General features: G+C 37.1%; 1 protein-coding gene across 1 annotated transcript in view; it reads left to right on the top strand.

Annotated features, from left to right (window-relative positions):
• Positions 1-24,082, top strand: part of LUZP2 (leucine zipper protein 2) — a 200,217-nt gene that overhangs the window by 70,682 nt on the left and 105,453 nt on the right. The window contains exons 2-3 of the mRNA XM_075094953.1: positions 22,230-22,347; positions 23,780-23,850. Coding sequence (XP_074951054.1) covers positions 22,230-22,347; positions 23,780-23,850 — 189 coding nt within the window. The remainder of the gene's footprint in view (positions 1-22,229; positions 22,348-23,779; positions 23,851-24,082) is intronic.

Raw genomic sequence — 24,082 nt, 5'->3', positions numbered from 1 at the left:
TGCTTGACTACCAGGAACCTGCAGACTGAGAACGCCTGGAGTAGGTTTATGTACAAAATATTAGACAACCAGCATCTGGATCATTAAATAACAGATTACAGCTTAAAAAAATTAACCTTTGAACCTTTCAGCATAAAGATAATAAATTCCTAGCTCCTGGGCAGAATGCATTTGTATTTTCTGCTTAGCTTCTGGAAACCTGAGAAAACTAATTGCTATATACATTCCTTAGTAGTGTTATGTACCTTCGTGAGTGGGCTGTGGACAGCAGAGCATGTGTATGGACTGAGTGGAACAAAAATAAAGTGCAGAAAACCTGGTTAGCATAATATTAGATCATTTATCAGTCTTTAAATGTAACTTTGGGATTGACAACAGCACTGCACTCTAGGGATTATAAAAGTAAAATGGACCATATTTCAAAAAAGAGTCAGACATTGCATTGTTTGTTAGATGAGGGTTCATTTTTCTGTTTCTTCCGTGGTGTTTACATCAGGGATTTGCCTGGGTACTCACAGATCTGCTCCACTGGTGTGTAAAGAGAGTAGCTGTAAAAAAGGCCCTCAGGCCTTAGAAATCCTCTTTCTGTATATATCATCCTTCTGTGTACTTTAAATATGATGCTTTCCCTACCACTTGGCAGTTTTCAACTTTCAGAGAAAGCATTTGAAAAGAGGAGGATAGGAAACCATGGGTGGGCTTACCTGGCACTGGCTGCTTCGCTGGCTTTGGACTACTGTGGAGGTCCTGGAGTTTTGTACGGAAAAAATATGCATTGTAAGCTTAACAAGAGATTATAGGACCAGGGGTAGGTTCTGTCTTGCATTGGATATCTAGATGACAGGGCAAGGGAAGCTTGCTCTTTGAGTTCTATTAAACAAAAGAAATTTCTGTGAAAGATACGCTTTGTTAATATTTCAGTGTTAAAGCCATCAGATCCAGATGCCTCTCTTTTTTTTTTTTTTCACTCAGTTTTGTCTGTTTAATGTAAATATTTTCCATGCTGTTCTAATCAAAACCCTACACTCCATAAGGTAAATAGACAGCTTTGCCAAAGATAGCTTAAGCATAAGTTGTAAACAGGCTTTACAGGGCAAAGCTTAAATCTGTAGAGGAGGATATCACAGCTATCAGGGAGAGTTTCAGTTAACTAGACAACTAGATTGGGGTTCTCTAGGAATAATTTAAAGCATAGCTCCCTGCCTTCCCCCAGAAAAAAAAAAAAACAAACAGTACAAGTACTGCTTTTTCCTTTTCTTTTCTTTCTTTCCTCTGAACCATGTTTGCTGAAGAGCTTTAGCTTCACAGGTCATTTCAGACTATGCAGTAGAAAATGATGATTTCAACATCAGGTTTTGAGCCACTGTGGTGCAGTGATCATAATTTCTTCAGCCTGGCTACGTTAAAAATAGTGGCATAAAAATACTTGAACGAGGCTATATGAACTTAATACTGGACTTTAAAAACTCACTCTAATGTGTATGATAATGGATGAGAATTTAATATATCCTTGGAAACTTCCAACTATTCAAAGATGTCTGAAGGAAGCATATAAGCTTTCTGAATACAGCACTAAAGTAAAGCTTATAAGACTTGGAAAAAATACACAAGAAGCTAAAATAGAAATGTCCTCCTTATAGCTTAAAAACAAGACACTCTCCTGCATGCCTTCTCTAATTCTTGTATGTGTGATACTAGCCAAAGGTACCTTGAGAGTGTTATGCTATGAAAAGTTGATAATAGCCAATCCCTTTTGTACAATCTTTATTTAAAAATGCTAGCGTATCGCTGGGAGCAGAGTGCTTATGTCAGTGTCAGCCTTTCCTTCCCCAAAGAAGCTTTATAAATTATGTTGGAGGAGCTGTCTAAGAAAACATGTGTGAGAGACTCATTCAGAATCTTTTACAGAAGACGAAAGTCACTACAATTTTGAACTAACCAAAATCCAGGTTGCAGATTTTGTGACAGACATCAGCTTCAAATATTGCTCTGCTGTAGCTGTTAATTAATGAAACAGAGCAATTTGATTTCTAATTTGTAGATCTGAGTATAGAATAGATCCTTTTGAACCTAAACACTTTATTTCCTGATGTAGGAGAGAACTCTATGTCACTGGGAAGCTTAGCAGAAGCTTGGAGTGTCCTGGTTTACTCTTCTGATTCTCTCCCCCGTCCCACCAAGGGGGAGCGAGCGAGCGGCTGCGTGGTGCTTGGTTGTTGACTGGGGCTAAACCACGACATGGAGGTGTCCCACAATTGAAATCCAGACATAAATGTGTTGCATTTCGTTCATTCTCAGAATCCCCTTGTCTTTCAGGGGTAAATGCATGTCTGGAGCATCTTCAGTATGGAGCTCATCGATACCTCCAAAAGTTAGGAATAAAATAATTTTTAAAAAAAAAAAAGGTTTAAGATGGACAGAAAAATAATATTTACCAAATGTAATTTTCTTTTAAAGTTGTTACCAATATTTCATGGTTTTGCAAAGGTTTGTCATAGTAAAGATGGGTAATAAGAAACCTTTGAAGTGACCCCATAAAAGCAGTGCGTACCAAGAAATCAGCTGCATTTAAGGAAGAATTCTTGCTTCAGGCTTGTGAGCAGAGATGGACATTAGGCTGCAAACACAAAATAATTGACGGCTCCCAGGCCACCTGTCTTTTCTCCTGCTTAATCTTCTCTAGCTAAACAGCAAAGGTGAACTCATTTGCAAAGAAGCTAAAACATTACTTATCTTCAACACAGAACTTTTTTTTCAAATTAATTATCTGACTGCAGACAAACAGGTGTGCTGCGTGTCAAACATGTTGCCTTCAACAGAACTGTGCTGTCTTATGCTAGTGGATAGTCTCGCCTTAGGGCTGATGTAAAACACTAGCACAAAATGCCAGAGCAACCATTCTCCCAGCGGTGCCTAGCCAGGGTCCTGAGGAGGAATTACTATTACTACTACACTTGTTTTTCAAAGCAATGTCAGCAGGGCTGTGCATACCAATACTGACTGCCATTTTAACAAATGTGGTTTTAGGGATCTAAGGCTTCTTTCTCCTTTCCTCAGAATTATTGTGCAGGATATGTTGCGAGTTAGCTGTTGATTTCATAAAACTTCTGTCCCACTCTTACTTGCCCGCAGAAAGAAAGGTAATTGAGCCCAATTATTTATCAACGAAAAGGTGACACACGTTTTTCTTACCCTAAAGGTATGTTGGACTTTTGGTGTTACCACATGCAATTAAATTAATACATCAAAACAAAGTAAGCAATCTCAAGAGCCAGAAAGGAAACTCTACCTCCTTTCTAGGGTTAGGGATTTTTTTACAACTCATAAGATGTATTAAAAATGGTTATTTTTAAACATAAACTTTTGAATATGGGTTAAAAGTGGTGAGGTAGAATGAATAATTATTTTTGATTCAGTTGCCAAACAACAACATTCAAATAAATTATATTTCCTTTTTCCTAACATCCCCCTCTCCGCTATTATAAAATCCTTCAAGTGTTCTCTGTATTATAAAGGCTGTGGATTTGTGCTACCTTTGAAGTTTAATACCTAAAATATGAGGCTAATTAGTTGCTCCGATAGGCGAGAAGGTGAAGTACCCAACAATCCCATTTATTTACAGCTGGTTTACTTTGTATAAAATAGACTAATATATTGAGAATGGATTTCTTTTCCTTTTTGAAATAATCATTCACATGAGGGATAGGACTGTAGTACTCCTACCATTATGAACATATAATTCTCTATAAAGTGTGACCAACGTGAACAAGAACTGCAGTGTCACCTCTAAGTGCTTTAACACCTGGTTGCTTTATATGGTTGTCTGAGAGAAAAGCTAAAGTAGTTAAAAATATGTACCAAACTCTCCTATGTACTAATAACTCAGCTGTTCAATATGGGGGGTGTAGCTCTTCCTGCTTTGCTCCTGTAGATTCATTGCTTCTTTTTCCTTCCAGCAAGAGACACTTCATGAATCAGATCAAATTAAAACAATTTGGAAATTACTAAAACTGCATCATTCAGTGTTAGGCTCTCTCTCCTCTCATACTTTTCCAGCCTGAAGTAAAAATCTAGGTACCGTCAGAAGGTGATCTATGGAGTGCAGTGTATAGTCCTCTTTGGAAAACTTCTAGTGATGCAGCATGACAGAATGTTGTATTGGTCCCTGGTTTCATTTGGACATGCAGCTCTAGTAATAGTGAGACTGGCTTTAGTAACAATAAGACTACTTCAGATATAAACAGTTAGAAATTATTAATTGTCCCTTTAAGAAAAGACATTGATGTTTAGGCCTAACATGCATTAGTTTAGTAGGCTGTGTAGGGAAAGCAAGTGAAACGCCATCGTATTTGGGTTCATAAAGTCAAACCTGTGTAGCTGATAGAAGAAGGCACTTTCTAAAGATTATTTCATGTTATGAGGTGCTGTGAGTAAAAAAGTGAATGAATATTTAATTTGCTACTCTTTTCATAGAATCATAGAATCAGTAAGGTTGGAAAAGACCTCGAAGATCATCAAGTCCAACCATCAACCCAACACCCCCAGGCCTCCTAAACCATGCCCACTAGTCCCACATCTACATGTCTTTTAAGTTCCTCCAGGGATGGTGACTCCCCCACCTCTCTGGGCAGCCTGTGCCAATGCCTGACCACTCTTTCAGTAAAGACATTTTTCCTAATATACAGTCTAAACCTCCTCTGACATAACTTGAAGCTGTTTCCTCTCGTTCTATCACTAGTGACGTGGGAGAAGAGACCAGCCTCCCCCTCGCTCCAGCCCCTCTCAGGCAGTTGCAGAGAGCGATAAGGGCTCCCCTCAGCCTCCTCTTCTCCAGGCTAAACACCCCCAGCTCCCTCAGATGCTCCCCATCACACTTGTTCTCCAGACCCTTCCCCAGCTTCCTTTTTCCCCTTCCTTTCATAAAATTAATCACAAAAGAAGCATAACCATAAGAATTCCAAAACTTTTATTTATAATATAAAAAAAAATAAAGAGCAAGGAGTTATGTAATGACTACGTAATTCTTGGTGAGTTTGCTACTAGGTTTATATCATAAATACCAAACGTTATGCTACCAAACATTTGGATCTGTTTCACTGAAGTAGATTTCAAGAGATACTGTCCTTTAAAGTCTGCAAGATGCGTATATAAAATTCGCTTTGTCTAATTTTGTTACTAGAGAGTTTGTTACTGGAAAAATAGAGGGGTTTACACAGAGCGTAATTTCTGTAGAGCTCCATTAAATTTTTAGAATCCTATTGCTCTTAATGTGCTGAATCATCCACGATTGGATGGATAGGATGGAGAATGGAAGCTCATGACTGATATCAAAGAGTTTCCATTACAATGATTGCCACAAGTTATTTATTACAAGGGTGTGTTACCCTTCTAAATTTCAGCCTTACTTTCAGTATTAATTAATAACCACTTTTAATATTAAGTGAACACAAATGATTGACACTGAAGTATTAATGCAAACAGGAAGACATAGATTATTATATAGCTCCTAATGCAGCTTCCACTGAGGTCAATGTCAACCACTCTGTTGACGTAATAGGTAAGTTGGCCTCTCTGCTGTAATTAATGTGCTGCAACTCCCTTTCCTATTTTCGCTTTTGCATAGTCTTTGAAAACCTGACCTATGGGTAAGGATGTATGCAAATGAAAATAATCTCTGGTTGTCCCGCTGGTCTGAGATGGTCTGCCACCTCTTTTTGCTACTGTTGTGCTTCAGTTATGTGATCTTAATAACAGTCTCAGTAATTGAACTGCGTGGCATAAGTAAGCTCTGGCAGACAAGCGCTGTGATTACTTCCTGAAAAATGTGGATATCGGCCAAGTCTTGCAACAAGAACAGGGAACAAAAAATGCAGGTGAAAGACATGTTGGTCTTTGAGCAAGCTTGTAAGAATTGGATTCTTCAAGTTTTTATCTTAATGATACTTTTGAGTTGATTTGGCAATTCTGCACATGCATGAGGGCACTATTGTAGTGGGTGTTGCATGTAGCACAGATAGATGTATGAAGCATGGGAGTTTGAGGTATGACTATCCAAGTCTTTTATCTCAAACATCACTTTTAATTTCTGAGCTACATAGGAATGTGTAATGGTGTACGTGCAGTCATTTTTTTTTTCTAAATTCTCCCAACTGGGAGTGTGTAAATACATCATCAAGGCTCTATGTTACTTCTGCTTCTCCAAAGTTACTGAAATAAAACCAAGATTCTTCCCATGATAATGAATAGTACATTTAACTAGAAAAGCATGTTTTTTTTAGATTTCAAGTGTTTTCAATTTGGTCCCTAAGAAAAAGAAATATAGAGATAAATACCTTGTGTTTTGGCTCAGTGCTTTTTTAGATCTAAATACGTAGGTGCAAAGGCTTTTTCCCCTATGTACAATTCCTTTGTTGGTTTTATGGAAGAAAGTGTGCCAGATGGAAGGAGCAATTGGTCTGAAAATGCAGCTGTCACTTTCTGATTTTTTTTTGTTATTTTCAGAATAGGAAACCACTCACTGCAGGAGGGAGGGAACAATGATAGAATTATCAGAAAGTCAATACCCCAGATTTTGTAGTCAGTACAAATCATAAAATGGCTATGTTAAATACAACTCTCACCCTGTAAGCAACTAATCCTTTCTCATATCTAATAATACCATAATTCAGTATAGTTAAAATCTTTAATGCATATTTGCTTTAGTTAAACAACTGGGTATAAATACTCTAAGGCAAAATACATCACTCTGAAAAAGAGTGGACTTGTCCTTGATAAGAGATCTCATATTGTAATTCCCCTTGAGAAAACCATTCTACAGTTCAGGTACAAGCTAAATCAATAAACCCTTTAAATTGCTGTTGGGTTATATAGTTTATACTCATTTTCTAACCTTCTTGGAGTGTGTAGTGGTAAATAGAAGTGTCTCCTTTACAGCCTCTTGAAAGACTGACTACTGTTCACTTTGATTGTGGAAATTTGTAACTAATCTCTTCTAAAGCTTGGATTGTTTCTCACAGTCAGACTGCTCTTCAGCGATACTTCCAAGTGCAGTAGGAAAGGTTTTTTTAAACCAAGTGCTTATACTGGGGGATAGGATCTTCCCCAAGACTCTGTCTGCATTATCTGAGGTCCAGCAACAGTAAAAAAGCTCAGTGTTTTAAGTTCTCAGTGTTTCCAGAAAACCGATTAACATTTTTAGCTCCTTCAAGACTAAGCTATTATCACAGAGGAGATGAGTATAGGTTCAAACTAACCAATGTAAGTTAAGTTACTTAACTGGCAGAGATATTTAAGTGCAGTTTGACCTTCACAGTTTTTCATAATGTACGTAAATCCTTGCACACTTACTGCACAAGAGCACAATTTTCAGAGAGAGGAAAATATATTCAGGCTAGCTGGCTCAGATATTTCCATTATCTTTCTTTTTCTTGGGTAAGGAATTAGGATTATTTTTAAGTTGTGCCTGGAGTTGTTCAAGTGTTACCTTAATTCCTGAACAGTTTTTGAATGGAACTCTTTACTTTTCATTATATTAACTTCATATGTGAAGACAAATGCTCATCTGAATTAAATTATGAAATCTGATGTTTTGGACATTTCGGAAAATTGAAATCCTGCAGTAATATTTGTAGACTAGAGGTTGCACAGCCTACATGTATTAATATACCGATAACTTGGGAAATATCTCCAGCAGGAGATGTATGAATTTACATGATCACAGCATTGGTATATTAGTGCTACAGCCTGTTCTTTCCACTTTTAATATCGTTTTGGAGATCACTTGAGTGAGGATCACAGAAGACAATGCAAATGTGTGACAGTCATGCTACGGAAAATTACTGGTGTAGACAATTTCATGAAGTTATGTCTGGCTCAGTTCTGATCTAGTAAAAATTGGCTAAATACAGAGCGAAGGAAGCTTTAGGATTTTTAGGAGAGAAACGATACCCAGTATATTGAACCACCCTCCTTGGTTTGGATATATGGTGACTTTCAGATATGTTCATGTACCATTATTGGAAAGAAACTTGATCTCACAAAGTGGATTGATGAAGACGTTAGCCATGGAGCATTTTCTTCCTTTGAATCTGCAATGGAAAGGTCATTCAAACCAGGTATGGAATGAAAGGAAAAAAACTAATGCATGGTCACAAGTGTTCCGTGTCAGTTCGGTATTCTCTGAGCATGTTTGGTTCCCATAGTTCTTCATGCAGCTGAAGAAGTGCCTGTATTGCTGGGAAGCCAACCAAAATAAAAACTTTTGAGTTAAGAGGTACATTTTGTTCCACCTAGAAGACATACTAGGTACTGGCTGCTGATGGAGGCATATGCTGAGAGAAGAGTTAGTGTCTGAGAAAAGGAAAGTCTGTAGGAAGTGAGATGGGTATTTCTTTTCAGCATTTGCTTTTTATATCTGCTTATTAACATAGCTGCATTTTAGCAATCCAGAAGGATTTTCTCAATAGCAAACACAAATTTGCATGAAACTTGGTAAGAACATTGTTCTTTAGCTCTTGGTTTACATATTGTATGTGGTAAATTTAGCTGTTTCTTCCCTCCCCATGTAATTCTCATTATGATGTATTCAGAAAATAAGTGTTTTAAATGGATTAAAAAGATTACAGTGGGAAGGCATAGAAACTTATAGAAACTTATACATTTGCAGTTGATAATGCTTTCTATTATAAATTATGCTGTGACCTTTGAAAAACCTCTCAGGTATCTGTAGTTCCCACATAGTCTCTGAAAAGCAAAGGGAAAAGTTGTAAAGCTAGTGATATTTTTAAACTGTTCCAAGCCATTTCAAGGTGAAGCTGCTATGGAATCACTGTCCAATTAAAAGTATTGACGTTCCCCTGTAGTTTATCTTCAGTTTTTCCTTCCTCCATGTCACGGGAGCATCATGACCTTGACTTGATCAAGAGTTGAGCAACTGAGTGTAGTGAGCCCTGGCAAAGAGGCTGATGCAAACAGGAACTGAGTGTGATGAGCCTTGGTATGGTCCGTGGATCAACAAAAAACTGCCAAATAATCCCTGAACCTGGTGGAAGGTATACCCACAGGATCATCAAGGGCCGATTTGATTGTTGGCTTGTACTGACACCTGGATATAAAACCAAACCAGTAGCAGAGATCAGGGAGGGACAATGTGAAAAAGGAATCAGGGGGGTGGGACCATCATGTGTTGGTGCTCATCAGCCACCCAGCGCACATCGCTGAGACCCTTTGGAGAAAGTGCTGCATTTCCCCAGGCTTGACTGTGCCAACTCACTGGAGTGGCAATTAGGGTGCGTCTCAGGCAAATGTATGGGGTGTAGGTAGGTGTGGCTGTAGTGTGAGGCTTGTCCTGACACAGTTGGTCCCTTGCTTAGTTCACCTAATAGATTGAGGCTAGCAGTGCCTCATTACCTGGTATTCCTTTTCCTCCCGTGGCATTCTTGTCTGTTCACTAAGGAAGTTTACTCCAACGACAAAAATGACCCAGTCGTGATTCTGGATCACTCAGATACTAAAATGATAGATGAAAATAAAAAATAAAAAAAAAAGGCAATGAAAACCATCAAAGATTTCATTAAGAATTGATCCGAATCTCAACAAAGTCCTACATGCTGGTAATATAAGTTTCAGAGTGGATGGACAAGGTGATTACTAAGTGTAATTCCTACTAACCTAAAATTTCTGTTAAACATAAAACTTTATATCCAAGTTTTTGGAAATAGAAAAACTTTTTGGAAATACAACTTTGTCTTAGAAGAAAATATATAAAGAATCCTAATGTAAAAAAAAGTGAAGCATGCCTGTTTTGCTGATCTGTTCTATCATCTCTTGGACCCTATCCATTCACACATTATTCTGTTTTTTTAGGTATATTACTGATGAATCGTTAAGCTATAAATATCACAGGCAGTTTTTATTAGACAATTACATTTTATTAAGCTTAATTGTATGAAGACTAACTTCCTGCAGACTCTGTAAAGAGAAAAATCAATATGGTTTTAGGTATTGGTCCAATGGGAATAGTAGCTGTTACTTAACTTTTTTATGTATCACTTTTTTCTTTTTCAAAATGAGTTTCAGTACATTTTTGAGGGAAACAGAAAGAAACATTTCACAAGATAAAGAAGTGTTGAAAACATATACATAGCTCTACATGTCATCTGTTGAAAGGAGAGCCACAAAATAGACAGATACTGTGATACATTGCAATGTTTTCTGCATACAGCTATTTCTGGGTAGGTTTCTGTGGTTGAATTTAAGAGGACTATATTGCTGGTGCAGAAACTTGCAATATTTTGGCAAGCGTTAAATAGAGAACTAATTTAGCTTTTTATGTCCCTTTCATTTATTTTGCATTTTTGTTCTTTAAAATCCCCCTGACTTCTTTTTTGTTTGTTTTTAGTGTTTAATGTTTCAGAAGTTAACATCTTTTTGAAATTGGAAGTTCTCTTGCTTCCCAGGTACTTGTGCCTATTCCTCATAATTTGTATTCACCAGTTGTTTTACGTTTTGCTACTCTAAATTTCCCCGACGTAAATTATGCTGAAAGGAGTATTTCGTTGTTAAGGAGTCAGAGACACAGCAGTGGACCTCAGGTTGTTTATTTAGCCCTCTTAATTTCTTACCCAGGACTTGCCAATTCTTTTGAGCTGTTCAGATGTTTCAGACTCTCACTTAAAGTTCAGTTTGCTCTTCAGAGCTTCATATTTATTTTCTGTTGCTTCTATATCTTCCTTCCCACTCGATGACTTTTCTCCTGTTTCTGTCTTTCTACAATCCACGTTCTCCCCCATGGGACCATACCTTGATCCTTAGCAGATACAGCCGTATTTTTCTCTTCAGCTTGCTTGTCTTTTTTGTCTTTATTTTTCTTTTTTACCCTGATGGTCATATCACACTGAGTAATACAACTGAAGTGATGTTATGGCTAAAGTCAAGATACCAGTTTTGGCTGGTTGGTCAATATATGACCCTAAGAAGCAAAGTATTATGGGGCTATTAATTAACTGTATTTAAAATAGAAATTCAGTATACCTGTACAATTCAATAAAAATGCCCAATATAGTAGTAACAAAACCAAATTCAGTTGTTCTCAATAGTCTAGCCCCCCCCCAGTTAAGCAGAGCTTATACATGGTTTTTTTTCCAGAACAGAACTTACTATATGATTGGGCTTTTTGAATATTTTAAGCAAGTGTTTGAAGTTTAGGAAGGACACAGTTCAAGATGTTGAGAATAATTTTTGTAACTTCTGTAATCAGAAGTGAAAAAGACATCCTAGATATGTCAGTGGAACAGCATCATCATTGTGCCAATACAAACAAAAAAGTAACAGAGAGTTATTTCAATTATTTTTTAAATATATTAAAGATCCTGAAGAAATGACTCGCAGCATTTCATGGCCCTGTGTTTTGTACAAGCACAGGGTAATAGTATCTCGACATAATCTGTTTTCACAGTGGAGTGAACAAAGTTAAAGGTTGTGTGGTACCATAAAGACAAATTTAGCGGTAAATTGTTCAAAGTTGTCTGGCAGAAAATGAACTATACAATTGCTTCTGTCTATTCTGCTTATTGTTCTAATGCCACTATAAAGGGGTGAAGAGCAGGTGCAAGGACAGACCTGCTAGCAGAATCGCTGAGCAGGTGACCTGTGCATTACAGGGAGCTTGGGTTTCACTTTTCTTATTTTGTGCCAGTTTGAGTGAAACAGATATCTAGAAATCCTGCTGCTAGGTAGAACAGAATAATCCTACTGTGATTCCTTTAAAAAGTAGTATTCTGAAGGGATTTGAAGGATTTTTCTTTTGAAGAATTATCAAACAGATGGATTAAAAAAAGAAAGAGGAGGATAACTGCAGGCAAGCGACCCCCAGATATTTCTGAAAAGTTTACCAAGAGTCCAAAACAGATTCTCGTGTTCCCCTGGATGAAGTTTTAATATTGTCAGACCAAGGAAATGATGTCAGAAGAGTCAAAACTGACAAATTTTCAACTGATGTCTGGGAGACAGCATAAGAACTTTTATATATTTCTTATATTATGTGGCCAAAGAAGGGCAATGAAGCTGGTGAAGAGTCTGGAGAGCAGGTCTTATGAGGAGAGGTTGAGGGAACTGGGGTTGTTTAGCCTGGAGAAGAAGAGGCTGAGGGGAGACCTTATCGCTCTCTGCAACTACCTGAGAGGAGGTTGTAGCAAGGTGGGGTGGGTGTTGGCCTCTTCCCCCAGGTCACTAGTGATAGAACAAGAGAAAGTGGCTTCAAGCTGCATTAGGGTAGGTTTAGACTGTATATTAGGAAAAATGTCTTTATTGAAAGAGTGGTCAGGCAATGGAACAGGCTGCCCAGAGAGGTGGTAGAGTCACCATCCCTGGAGGTATTTAAAAGACGTGTAGACGTGGCACTTGAGGGCATGGTTTAGGAGACATGGTGGTGTTGAGTTGACGGTTGGACCTGATCCTAGAGGTCTTTTTCCAACCTTTATGATTCTGTGATTCTATTTTGTAACAGCTTCTATACAGAAAAAGTGGGTTTCATCAGGTTATCAATATTGCCTGTTTCCGAGAGACTCATGCTTGCTCTGCCACCAGTCTAAGCTAGTAAGAAGACTGTCTAACATAGCGCCAAATGTGAGGTGATGAGAGTCAGACCTTAGAAGCTTGGACTCAATGGCGTGCAATGATGCCTTTTTTTTGATTTTGCCGACAATGTGTTGATAATATCTATGCTAGTTTTATCTTTTATTTTATCCTGTTAGTTTAGTAGAACCAATTATACAAGTTTGCTTCATGCTTTTGATGCTGGGCTCTTTTTTATTTTTCCCTTTTTACAGTTGTGGAACATCCACAGTGTAGCACGCTTTACACCCTATCATCTGGGAATCCCCTAATCAATATGCATCTATTAATTAGTATTTTGTGGTAATAATGGTTTGGTGATCTATCGAAGTAATACTTCAGAGTTAGCTGTCTAGACTGATTTGAAAATTGAATGAAAATTAAGAAATGGTGCAGATACCTCTTCTATAAGTCCTGAAGCAGAGTAAGCATTTTGGAAATCTGTAACTAAAGTTATGTTCAACGGTGATGCCTTTCTAAAAAGCCACTAGGTTTTGGCAGCGGGAGCTGCTCGTCGTGAGCGCGCCCGTGTTGGCAGCCCTGGGCAGTCTGCCGGTCTCTATGGGTATCACTACTGTCAGTGCAACAGCTATGTTTGTCGGTTTACTGTTGTGATCTGGGTATTTGTGCAACTGGTACTGTACAGGTGGAATTCAGTTGTTATATTCAGCAGCTTTGGTCAGTCTTCAGTCTTTCACAGAAAATGTTACCCTGATGATGCTTCTCACTCCGCTTCCTCTGCAGTGAGTGAGAGAGACAAACCTTGCTAGAGTGTGATTCAGTCCTGAGTCACTGCGTTCCCTGTCTGAAGGGGTTGTTCCTCTCCTTCAGGTGTCACAGAATATAATGGGATTAGCCCATGTCAGGCTGGTGTTAACTTTTGTGAGTAAGCTGTGTAAATGGAGCGCCCTTGTGCTGAAGGACCCTAGAGGCAGCTGGTCTGGGCTGCCTTGTTTGGGAATCCTTGTGGCATTCACTTCAGTGAAGGGACTTGTGGTTTCTGCTAAGGGAATCTAAACTATTTTCTTATTACAGTTTATATTATCAGCACAACTTCCAGGCCCACCGAGGTCTGTGTAAGTGCAGAAGAACACTAATTTTCACACTGCTCATTGCTTTGGCTATGAAAATAAATACTAATAAGATCAGCATTTAACTTGCATTTTCCATAAACCAGATACATGCTTGGTCACCAGACTATGGTTTCAGTGCCTCCTTGTTCTTTTCTTGGTGTGTCTGAGCAATTCAGCAGTGTCAGGATTTAATTTCTTCTAACACAGAAGATGCTTAGGTGCTCGTGGTGCTGGGTAGCAACTGGTGAGGAATTTAGGATCTTGGTGGTAAATGAAGGCCTTAGTCAATCACATGAGATCCTTAGTTACCAGTATCACCTTTATCCTGACTTCTTAAGATGCTAATTTAAACAATTAGTTACTCATATATTTAAAAAAATCATGGTATGCTTTATTATTGCAATAAATCTGATTTAGTAGCAATAGATATTTGAGAAGTGCCCCATAACATAAAGCGGGCAGCTTATCATTAAGACAAGTCACATTTATTTTTTAAAAATAGAGTAGGGGAAGTTAATTTGACTACATAACCTTATATCACATTGTTTGTCCTTCCACAGCCAATAGGGATGTTGAGTGGACTTTGGCAAATCTAGATCATACTGCCAGCTGATCTCACCGTGCACATTCCTAGCGTGATTATAGGATTCTAGCTTGAATTGAAAAAGAATGTGGCATGTCTCTTCCTAGAAATGCATTAGCCCTAGGTTTATAAATCTGTCTCTGTGCTCGTTTACATATGTATACGTTGTGTATGTGTTTGCATGGATATGTATATAGAATCAAATGATCTGGGACTAACTTCTCATCTTGTTGCTTCTGGGTTAATAAAAAAAAGCTTTAAAAGATCTATTTTTAAAACTTGATTATACCTGATCAATGAACTTTAGTAAACTAAGTTATTAAACAGTGAAATAAACTTTCAGAGGATACTCATCGACAGTTTGGTCAGGTAAAGTAGGATTTCAATTTTATATCAGCTGAGATAACAGCTTAGACAGAAAGACGGTAAAATTTCCTATAGATATCATGATGTTAGTAGGTTATTTTTTTTAGTAAACAGCAGAATTAAATGTAAAATTCTGAAACCAACTATAAGATTAAATTACCCAGCTAGCTGAGACAGAAATGTTAACCTGCCGGTATCTTAAAAGATGTTGGAAAAAAGCATTGCTGGTTGTCTGAGGACACCAGTGTAACAGTGCTCTATTTAAGGGTAATAACATTGAGGTCACAGTCAAATGTTTTAGATATGCAGTAAAAAATCAGACCAAAGGCAGTATTATGGACATAAATGATGAAGGGCATCAGAACTGAGAAGGGTACTGTTAGCTATCAGAAAAGGAATGGTTGTGTATGAATGGATTTCCTATTAAGGAATAAATCCTGTAGAGCTGATGTGAAAGTCAACTCTGCATACAGGGGGCAAGTCCATAGTTATGCAGTCTCTATTTGAATAGTTGCAAAGAGTTTAATAACTTCCTTTTCAGAAGATGTCTGTTCCATATTGCAAGTGTATAAATCCGGTGCGGATTCATTGCTCTAGGGGAAGTGCCTGCTGACTGATAGCTGGAAGGAGAAAAAAGGCTCATGACATCTATTTCTATGTTTGGGAGGAGGTGTTATTTTTCTGTGGGGTCAGTCACAGGGTTTTGTACAGTCCTTCCTCACGATGATAATTCCTTGCTTCTGTGGTCGGTGCATTGTTCAGTGGATAAATACAAGTTGTTTTTTTTCTTTTTTTTCCTTTGGGTCACTATTTTCAGTATCGCGTTATACATGGTGATTCAACTCGCTGTGTCATTTCCTGGGGCCAGGTGTCTAAGCCAGCTGCAAGTTTCAGAAATCTCCTTTTCCTCCTTTACTCATTGACGAGAACTGACAGTTGCATCTTTTCCCTGATGAGTCACTGATTCTACACAGAGAATAATCTGCCAAAAAGACACTAGATTGTTTTGGTTTATTTACGATGAGTGCATTAAAAAGTAAGAGGAAATAGATGCGAAGGGCCTGATTCTCTGGCTGCTAGCTGCCTAGAAACCAAATAAAATGCACCAGCACTGCTGACATTGTGTGGGCTATTAAAGTTAGAAAAGGTCGAGCACTTAAGTCTACTTAGGTGGTCACAGCCTACTATAGTCATATAAGTACGGACAATGTGATTCTTGTTTGAACTGTTAATAAATAAAGCCTGGGCCATAAGATCATACATTATTTTCAGTAGGTGGGAGTGAAATATTCCACCAAATATTTTGCACAAATTATGAAGGTCAGATAAATAAAAATTTTACTCAGGTTGCCCTAAATCCGCAAGTTTTTGTGTTCATTGCTCCCCTTCCTGAGTCTGAAACACTGTGTTTTGTATTTGGGCATTATCTAAACACTTAATGAAAATACCGTTTGAGTACAGAGAATGGTTGTATCTGATGAAGGCTGGATTTCAACAAGAGCTTATCTGCTGATCAACTTAATGGTTATATGATTTTTTTCCAAATGTCATTGTTAATTCAGAATTGACTGAAATCAGAAAAAATTAGGTTAGATACTATTAAAGTATATTATGTATTACGTATAACATATATTGCATACTTTATTTAGATAACCTGATCATTTTTTTGATCATTAATAAATTACATCCCTCTCTCTGAATTGCAAGATAAAAAATGCTCATGTTTAGAGAGGGAGAAAAAGCAGCACTGCAATGCTCCATTATCATTGTCAGCAATTTCTGTCTTGTTTGCCTATTTTACAGTTTTAAAGATTTTTACCTTCAACTTCTAGATATGTTGATTTAGAATTGTGATTAATCTTTTTCTCACTTGAATATAGACCCCATTCATGTGTGCACATCTGCCACCTGGAAAATCTTTAAAGGATTGCTTTAGCAACATGTGGGCAATCATGCACTTTGCAAGTGTACTTTGTAAGCAGTATTTACTGTTTATGAGGCATAAAAAAGGAATACAGTCTACTCTTCTCACAACTATTGTTGCTTTAAAAAAACAGTCAAACCCATGAGGCTTTGACCTTCTCATCACCAGACCTAATCTTCCTAGAACTTACAGTAGGATGCCCTAAGATATTAACTGCAATTATAGCAGGAAAGATATAAAAGAAGCATGAATGGCTTGAGGAATGTAACTTGACAACAGATTTGCTGAAAGAGACATCTATCTAAGAATGTCTTAATCTGCAGACTGTGTTTCAATTTTCTCTTTGTTTTAAGGGTTGGGTTCCTTTCAGTCAGGGACGTTTATGTACCATAAATAATTGAAATCTTCATAAAAGTTTTATTTCAAAGACAGGCTTTGTAAACCTAGTGGGAAAATAAAATGAATTTTACTTTGTCCTGACATAGTAAATATTATTCAGTGAGAAATAAACTCAGTCCTTATTTTGAAGACTAAAAGCTTAACTTCTAATATTTAAGGAAATAACAGTCAGAGGTGGAGTGATCTCTGGGGGGCAAGTCTTTCTAGTTACTAGGCTTTTGTCTCTGTTGCATAATGAAAATTAGAATATGTTGAAATGTTTACTATAATCTATTAAATCATGTCAGTAAGAATAATAGAAGAGCCAAAATAGCTGACTAAGCTTAAAACTATCAGTGAATATCACTCCCTGAAAACAAATTATATTGGAATGTACACTGACAGTACATCAATAGGCTGATAATAAAGCGAAACATACAGAGCAGTGCTAAATTGTTCTGTTTCGCAATGGACATTTATAAAAGCACATTTGTCGGCTAAAATGATAAATATTCATTTTAAGCCCAGGTGGATATGCTGCTAATGACACTTTATTTAGCAGAACGGTGTAACCTAATATTTGGAGAACAGATTTAATCTGTATATAATTACTTAGTGGAGTTTCCTAGGAATGGGTTTAACTTACTTTGGCCACATTAATTATACTTGTAGACTGATGAGTACAGAGCGAGTAGAGAGAATGAATAGAGAACCCTGCTGGTTTTTGAGGATTGGAAGATTTCAGAAAGTTGCTGGGATCTCATGATGGGTTTTTTTCCCAAAAGTGGGTTCATTCACCTGCTGTGCAGTATGCCAAAATACACACAGAGCAGAGCTATTTTATTCATTTCATATTTGCACAAAGATGGGCACTAGGTGGTAACTCCACAAAGCTAGCACACAGCACAAAGAAAGGTATTTATCTTGTTACATGACTAGTAAAAATGCACCTAAATTCATATTAATGGGTTAGTAATTATTATCTCATCTGCTATTGGTTAGCTGTATTTTAATTAACCTCACTAGCTATGCAAATTATCACGCATGCTTCTTACAGGAGTAGGGGGACAAGTCTTCTCAGTCCTGAATTGAGTTGGTGGTCATGAACTCCCCTTGCTGCCTTTACCTTTGCCCTAGTTACCGTAGTTTTGACTGACTACAATTTCTCACGCAGCTTTCAGTGTCTTCTGAGGTGGGATGTTCCCTTTTATCAGTCTCTCTTCTTCTTCAAGGATATAGTCATAAAACAAATCGTGGAATCATAAAGGTTGGAAAAGACCTCTAAGATCATTAAGTCCAACCATCAACCCAACACCCCCAGGCCTCCTAAACCATGCCCACTAGTGCCACATCTAAGTGTCTTTTGAACACATCCAGGGATAGTGACTCTCCCACCTCTCTGGGCAGCCTGTTCCAGTGCTTAATAACTGTTTCAGTGAATAAATTTTTCCTAATATCCAATCTAAACCTACCCTGATACAACTTGAGGTCATTTCCTCTCATCCTATCACTTCTTTCTTGTTAAAAGAGACCAACACCCACCTTGCTACAGCCTCCTCTCAGTTGCTGAGACCGATAAGGTCTCCCCTCAGCCTCCTCTTCTCCAGGCTAAACCCCACCAGCTCCCTCAGCCCCTTCTCCTCAGACTTGTTCTCCAGACCCTTCCCCAGCTCCGTTGCCCTTCTCTGGACACGCTCCAGCACCTCAATTTTCTTGTTAGTTAATCAGATTCCGAGGAGTTTGCTGATGTTAAGCAGGATGAAAATCTGTATTTGTGATTATATATTTTGTGATTCATATGTTTTCACATATGAAAAAAATCTTAGTATGTCTTGATGGAAATAATGTTTTCTAACATTAGCTTCAGAAGAAAACACTGTTCTTTTCATATAATAGCACAGCTGCAGAGTGTGGGCATGCTGATGTGGAAACGTGATTTTACTTCTTCTAGAATGGCCTGTTTATCCACACTTACAATTATATTTCATATATGTGTGTTAAACCTTCCAAAGAGTGCTTATCAAATTTTGAGTCTCCCAAATTTTGGTCAAAGGGAAGAATAAGAAAAACAATTAACCATGGACCTTTTCTTAATATTAACAAGGTTCTCTAGACTGGGTTTAAATAAAATGTAAAAGTGAAGACACATTCAGTTTTGTGGAAGAAGGTGAGAGTGTTTGAATAATCTAAGTGGTTCATGATTAGACCACCAATTTTCACCTGAGTTCTGTTTTGTTGGTCTAAATGATATGAGTTTACTATGGGGAAATTGAGGTCACCAAAAGAGATGAGCTAATCTGAGGGTTTGTTTGCTTTCACACAGGTGCGTAGTTGAATTTTACTGTCTTCAAATACATGGACACTATTTTTGGACACAGTGCTAAGAGTCAAAGCTTGATATGAGAGAGAATATTGTCCAGAATTTAAAACTTTTGAGGATCTGAGAGTTAATAGATCTGATAGATCTGGCTTGGATCTTCACTCTTCTTTCCTTTTTCAAAATTGTCGTCTAAGAGTTCTGAGGGTTTCGTTTATTTTGTGGCTCACTATGTTAAGTTCTTGGCTTTTAGGCTGCTCCTTCCTGCCTAGTGTCTCATAAAATACAATATGAAGGAAAGTATAAGTGCAGGCATGGTTTATATTAAATTTAAGTTTAAAATTTGGGAAATGTTCTAGTGTATGCTAATTGGTATGTATCAGTACTTACAAGACAACAGAGTGAAATTTGTGCCAACTGAACATCCATGGGGCAGCAAAATCTTCTGCTTGGGCCAGATGGCCTTTAAATGCTCAAGGTAAACTGGAATTGGTGGGGGGGGTACTTTAAAGTGATCATTAAGAGAGTGTTATCACTTGCAGGTAATTTTTTTAAATGCAGGGTTTAACTTTAATCAAAAGCACGGCATTTCAATGGCAAAAGAGACCATTAAGTCGAGCACACTTTTCATGGCGCTTAAAGCAGAATGGAAGTGATGACCATACTGAAACTACCTGATTACTTTTAGCAGGAGGAAATTCCTCCTTGACCTCTGTTCATCAGCAAATTAAAACAGGAGTATTCTCTGAAGCTTGTCAGGCTGATTACACATAATGTTCTTACTACCGCTGAGGTGAGCCAGCTCTTTTACAGTGATGTATACCTGGTTTAAAATCACCCATAGCTGGAATGGTAACAAAAAGGTTTTTCTATATAAAACTTAATGTAGGAGATTTTATTTACATTTCATGTAACAACCAGAATGCTAATATTTATCAGGTATTCTAGCACTGGATAGATTTAATGCATATATCAGTAGGTTCTTTCATTCAACTTGAAAGAAAAATTTGAACCAAACTCTCCATGTAAATAATGTTAAATTCTGGAAGGTTCAAAATCTTGGCATATGGATTTTCTTGTAAATGCGTGATGAGTTTGACTACATGACCTCTATTTGAGATCATTTATTTTTGGTAACGTTAGAAATCCATACCAAGTATAACCAAAATACGTAAGTGTGCTGTGCTGTTTAGTTACTAGTAGGTACTCATAGCTGAGTCCTGGCATTATCTCCTTAGACTGACTTTGCCCTGTGTCTCTTGAAGTTGTTCTCAGAGGCACTTTTTTTTCTCCCACTGCATCTGCAGTTTTTCCTTTCCTCTGGTAGAGTAACACAGTCAAAATTGTCTGAAACCACAGTTTCTTGAAATAAAGTTAATCCACAAATTTAAAGAAAAAAATTTGTAAAGGGAAAAAAAAAATACTTAGAGCTGGTCTTTTTATCTACCAGCTATGGAACGATTTAGAAAGATTGTAGTTTTTATATTACCATCCTTGGAAAGCTTAACATTTTTTGGTGTTGGGGTGTGTGTATGTCTCTCTCTCCTCTTTTCCTTTTCAACTTTCCTCTAAAAGAGAACTTTTACTGTAAAGTGAAACAGTCGACCTAGCAATTGTGCTGAAGGTCTTCACTGAAAATGTTGGGTGTTACAGTGCAGACCAAAACATCTCAGTTCGTATTTTGCAGCAACAAGCAGAAATTGGAAATGTTTTGTGTTTCATTAGAGATGCAAACTCAAAGAACTCTACCGTTTTTAATTTGCAACATTCTATCAAAGCTGAATATAATTGTTGCTGAAACTTCAATATAATGTTAAGATTCTTTGCCTAAAGTCTTGTGTTGATGAAGGAGACATTTGATTCACTTTAATGTCTCCTAGGAATCTAAAGTATCTTTTACTGTAGAATAATTTTATCTTTTTCATATATCTAGCATATTTTGTGGGCTGTCTATTGCTAAAATAAACAAGAGCGATATGAGATAGCATATTTAATTTGCTTTACTGAGTTTCTTGCTAACTTGTGTATTCAAAATCCATTAAGGGAGCCTTAAGATTCCCGTTTAACTTCAAGGTCGTGGGTCCAATAATAAAAGAGTACTGATGTGTTACAGAGTTGACGTTCCTTTTTCCCCCCTCAGAACCAGAGGTACAGCAAGGGCAAAAAAAAAGAAAATTATTTTAAAGTGAAGTTTTAGAAGGAATGGATGTTTCAATTCACTGATCAGTCTTCCTCAAAATGACAAATTTAAATGAAAAAGTATGTTGTTTTAGAATTAACTGTAATGTTTGCTTTTTTTTTCCTGAAATAGGGTATGAGAGTTGAATCTGTATTTCATTCAACCTAAACCAATATGCATTGGATTTATTTCATTGTGGGTTTTATAGAAACTTTAAAATGTATACTTACATTCCAAGTAAGAATTACCATTTTGAAAAGGATAGAATATTTTGACTTCTCCATTAACTGATAATTAGGTTTGATTCTTTTAGCATATTGTCAGTTCTAGTTTGTACTGTGAGGAGGTTTAAACGGGGAAATTATGGAGTGAAATAAACTCTATAAAGTTCAAATAGATCTGAATCATCCTTCCCTCAGATTATTGGGTGTCACAAAACTTAATACTTTCAAATTTTTTCTTCGTTTCTTGCATGGAACATCTTTTAAATAAGAGAAATCCCACGCTATGTACCATCATTCGTGTTAAATACATCTCCTGTTCATCACAGACAATACACCATTCACAGTGTTTCAGTCTGATAATTTGCATACTCAGATGCAGCACATCATTTTGACATATAAAACATTTATCTACACTAGGAGAAATCAAGTTGTTATATAGAGGAACAGGGACATACTCCAGTTTGGAACCTATAAAGCGTGTTGGAATTAGTTCAATTTGGATGAATTAAGACTGTTTTTAAATGTATTGAGTAATGTTTTGAGAAGATCTTATGCTTTCATTTTCTGTGTTAGACAGGGCTATGAAGAACTGGAAAGACAGCTGAAAGAAGTCTTTAAGGAAAGGAGCAATATCCTTCGTCAACTCTCGAAGACGTCTAAAGAACTTGAGGGAATTAAAGTAAATCTCCAGGTTAGGCTATGTCTCGGTTTCTGTAGGATTAATTACCTTGATTTTTTTTCATATTGATATCTATTTATTACAAAATATCGTGTGGTGTTTTTTTTAATATGTGAATAATTACTGTTTTGTTTTCTTGTACTTAACATAAAACTGATGTTTTTGTGGAAAAAGTAAGCCTAATGTGGTGAGCCCTTGGGTCAGTCAAAAAAAAAAGGAAGTATGAAAATAGAGGGAAGGGAAGGAAAAACAATAAGCTGTCTTAGTGGACGTACCATACATTTGTCCTGGCACCTACTATAAAGGATTTCCTTTGCTGTTGCAGGTTGCATCCTTGCTGATGAGTTACGTATACTCGGTGTAGTTTAGCTGCTCACTTGACATACCTGATGTGCCATATATATTGACTGACTGGATTTACCACTGGGCATTACTTTACAAATTTAGCTGACCCATTGCGTTAGATGAGCCTGCAACTAGAGCTGACACACCTCTCCATTTCACTTTTGGGTGTCATGGGTAGGCTGAAAGGGCAATAGTCAGATTAGCTCTGGAGTAAAATTAGTTCCTTAGAGCTAAAAACAGATTAAAAGTCCTCCTCTGGATTTGAGGTCCTCAAATCACCAGGTGTTCATTTAAGAGTCTTTTCCAGATGTAGTCTGTTGGTCTGGTAAAAACATTCAGACTCATTATCAGTTGAGATTTGTCTATGTCACGCCATTTTAAATGACAATATTTTCCTGATATTGCATTTTTATTGATAAGTTGATATAAGATGGATGTGGAAAAATATAAGGAGCAGCATCCCTATATCTGTTTACAGGAGAATGCTGGTACTGTGTCTCAATGCTGTGCTATATTATAGTATTATATTATCTTATATTTCAAACTTCTCTGGTTGTAATTAAGATGAACTGTGGCCTGTTGAACCTTCTCTCTTTTTTTTCTTTTTGAGTGCTTTATCATTCTTTATTATTGTAGGTGTTTAGGTTTTTTTTATTTTGAGAAATGTGCTTCTCCTTATAACAAAGTTATTTGAGAATGGGATTTGTTATGCAGCACAGCTGAAGCTAGTACTCAACAAAATTATGAGTTATTTTAGACTAAACACTGCTGAGATCCAGATACAAGTAAAGAGCTATAGTATCATCTTCTGTATATACACATTTATCTTTGTCATACGATCCTACTGCTTTTAGTCATTTGCTTGTCTCTAAATCTACTTATTTGAGCAGATGTTATTGAATATTTGAAAACCAGCTGTATACAGTTAGCTGTTCTGAGTTATGATAACAGAAAAGTCAGGCTATTCCTCCGTTTTTTCACAAGTAGTAATATCTGTAATTTACTGGGAGCATTTTATGAACAAGGACCAAATTAATCATTTCACAGATGAATAGCATCAAAGATCTGTTTGGTAATAGATTTATTCCTTTTCTATCAGTCTTTGAAAAATGATGAAGCATCAGCCAAAAATGATGTGCAGAAACTTCTGGAACTGGGCCAAAAGCAAAGGTAAGACCCCACCTCCTCCCTTCTCTTTCTGTTTCCAGACTGAAAACTGTCAGACTAGGAAATTCCATCTTTCCTTTTACTTTGATCTACAAACACCAGTGTCTGTATTCCAGAGCCTGCTCGTTATAACAGTAAAATAAGGACAGGGAATGTTATTTTAGGATTTTTTTGAAACAAATGATGTATTAGCTAATATTGGACAGCCACAGCTCCAAGATGTGTCATATGCTGT

The sequence above is a fragment of the Phalacrocorax aristotelis genome, chromosome 5 (genome assembly GCF_949628215.1).
Source record: "Phalacrocorax aristotelis chromosome 5, bGulAri2.1, whole genome shotgun sequence".
Lineage (NCBI taxonomy): Eukaryota > Metazoa > Chordata > Aves > Suliformes > Phalacrocoracidae > Phalacrocorax > Phalacrocorax aristotelis.
Note: the sequence above shows the minus strand (reverse complement) of the source record. Positions and strands in the feature narration are given on the sequence as shown.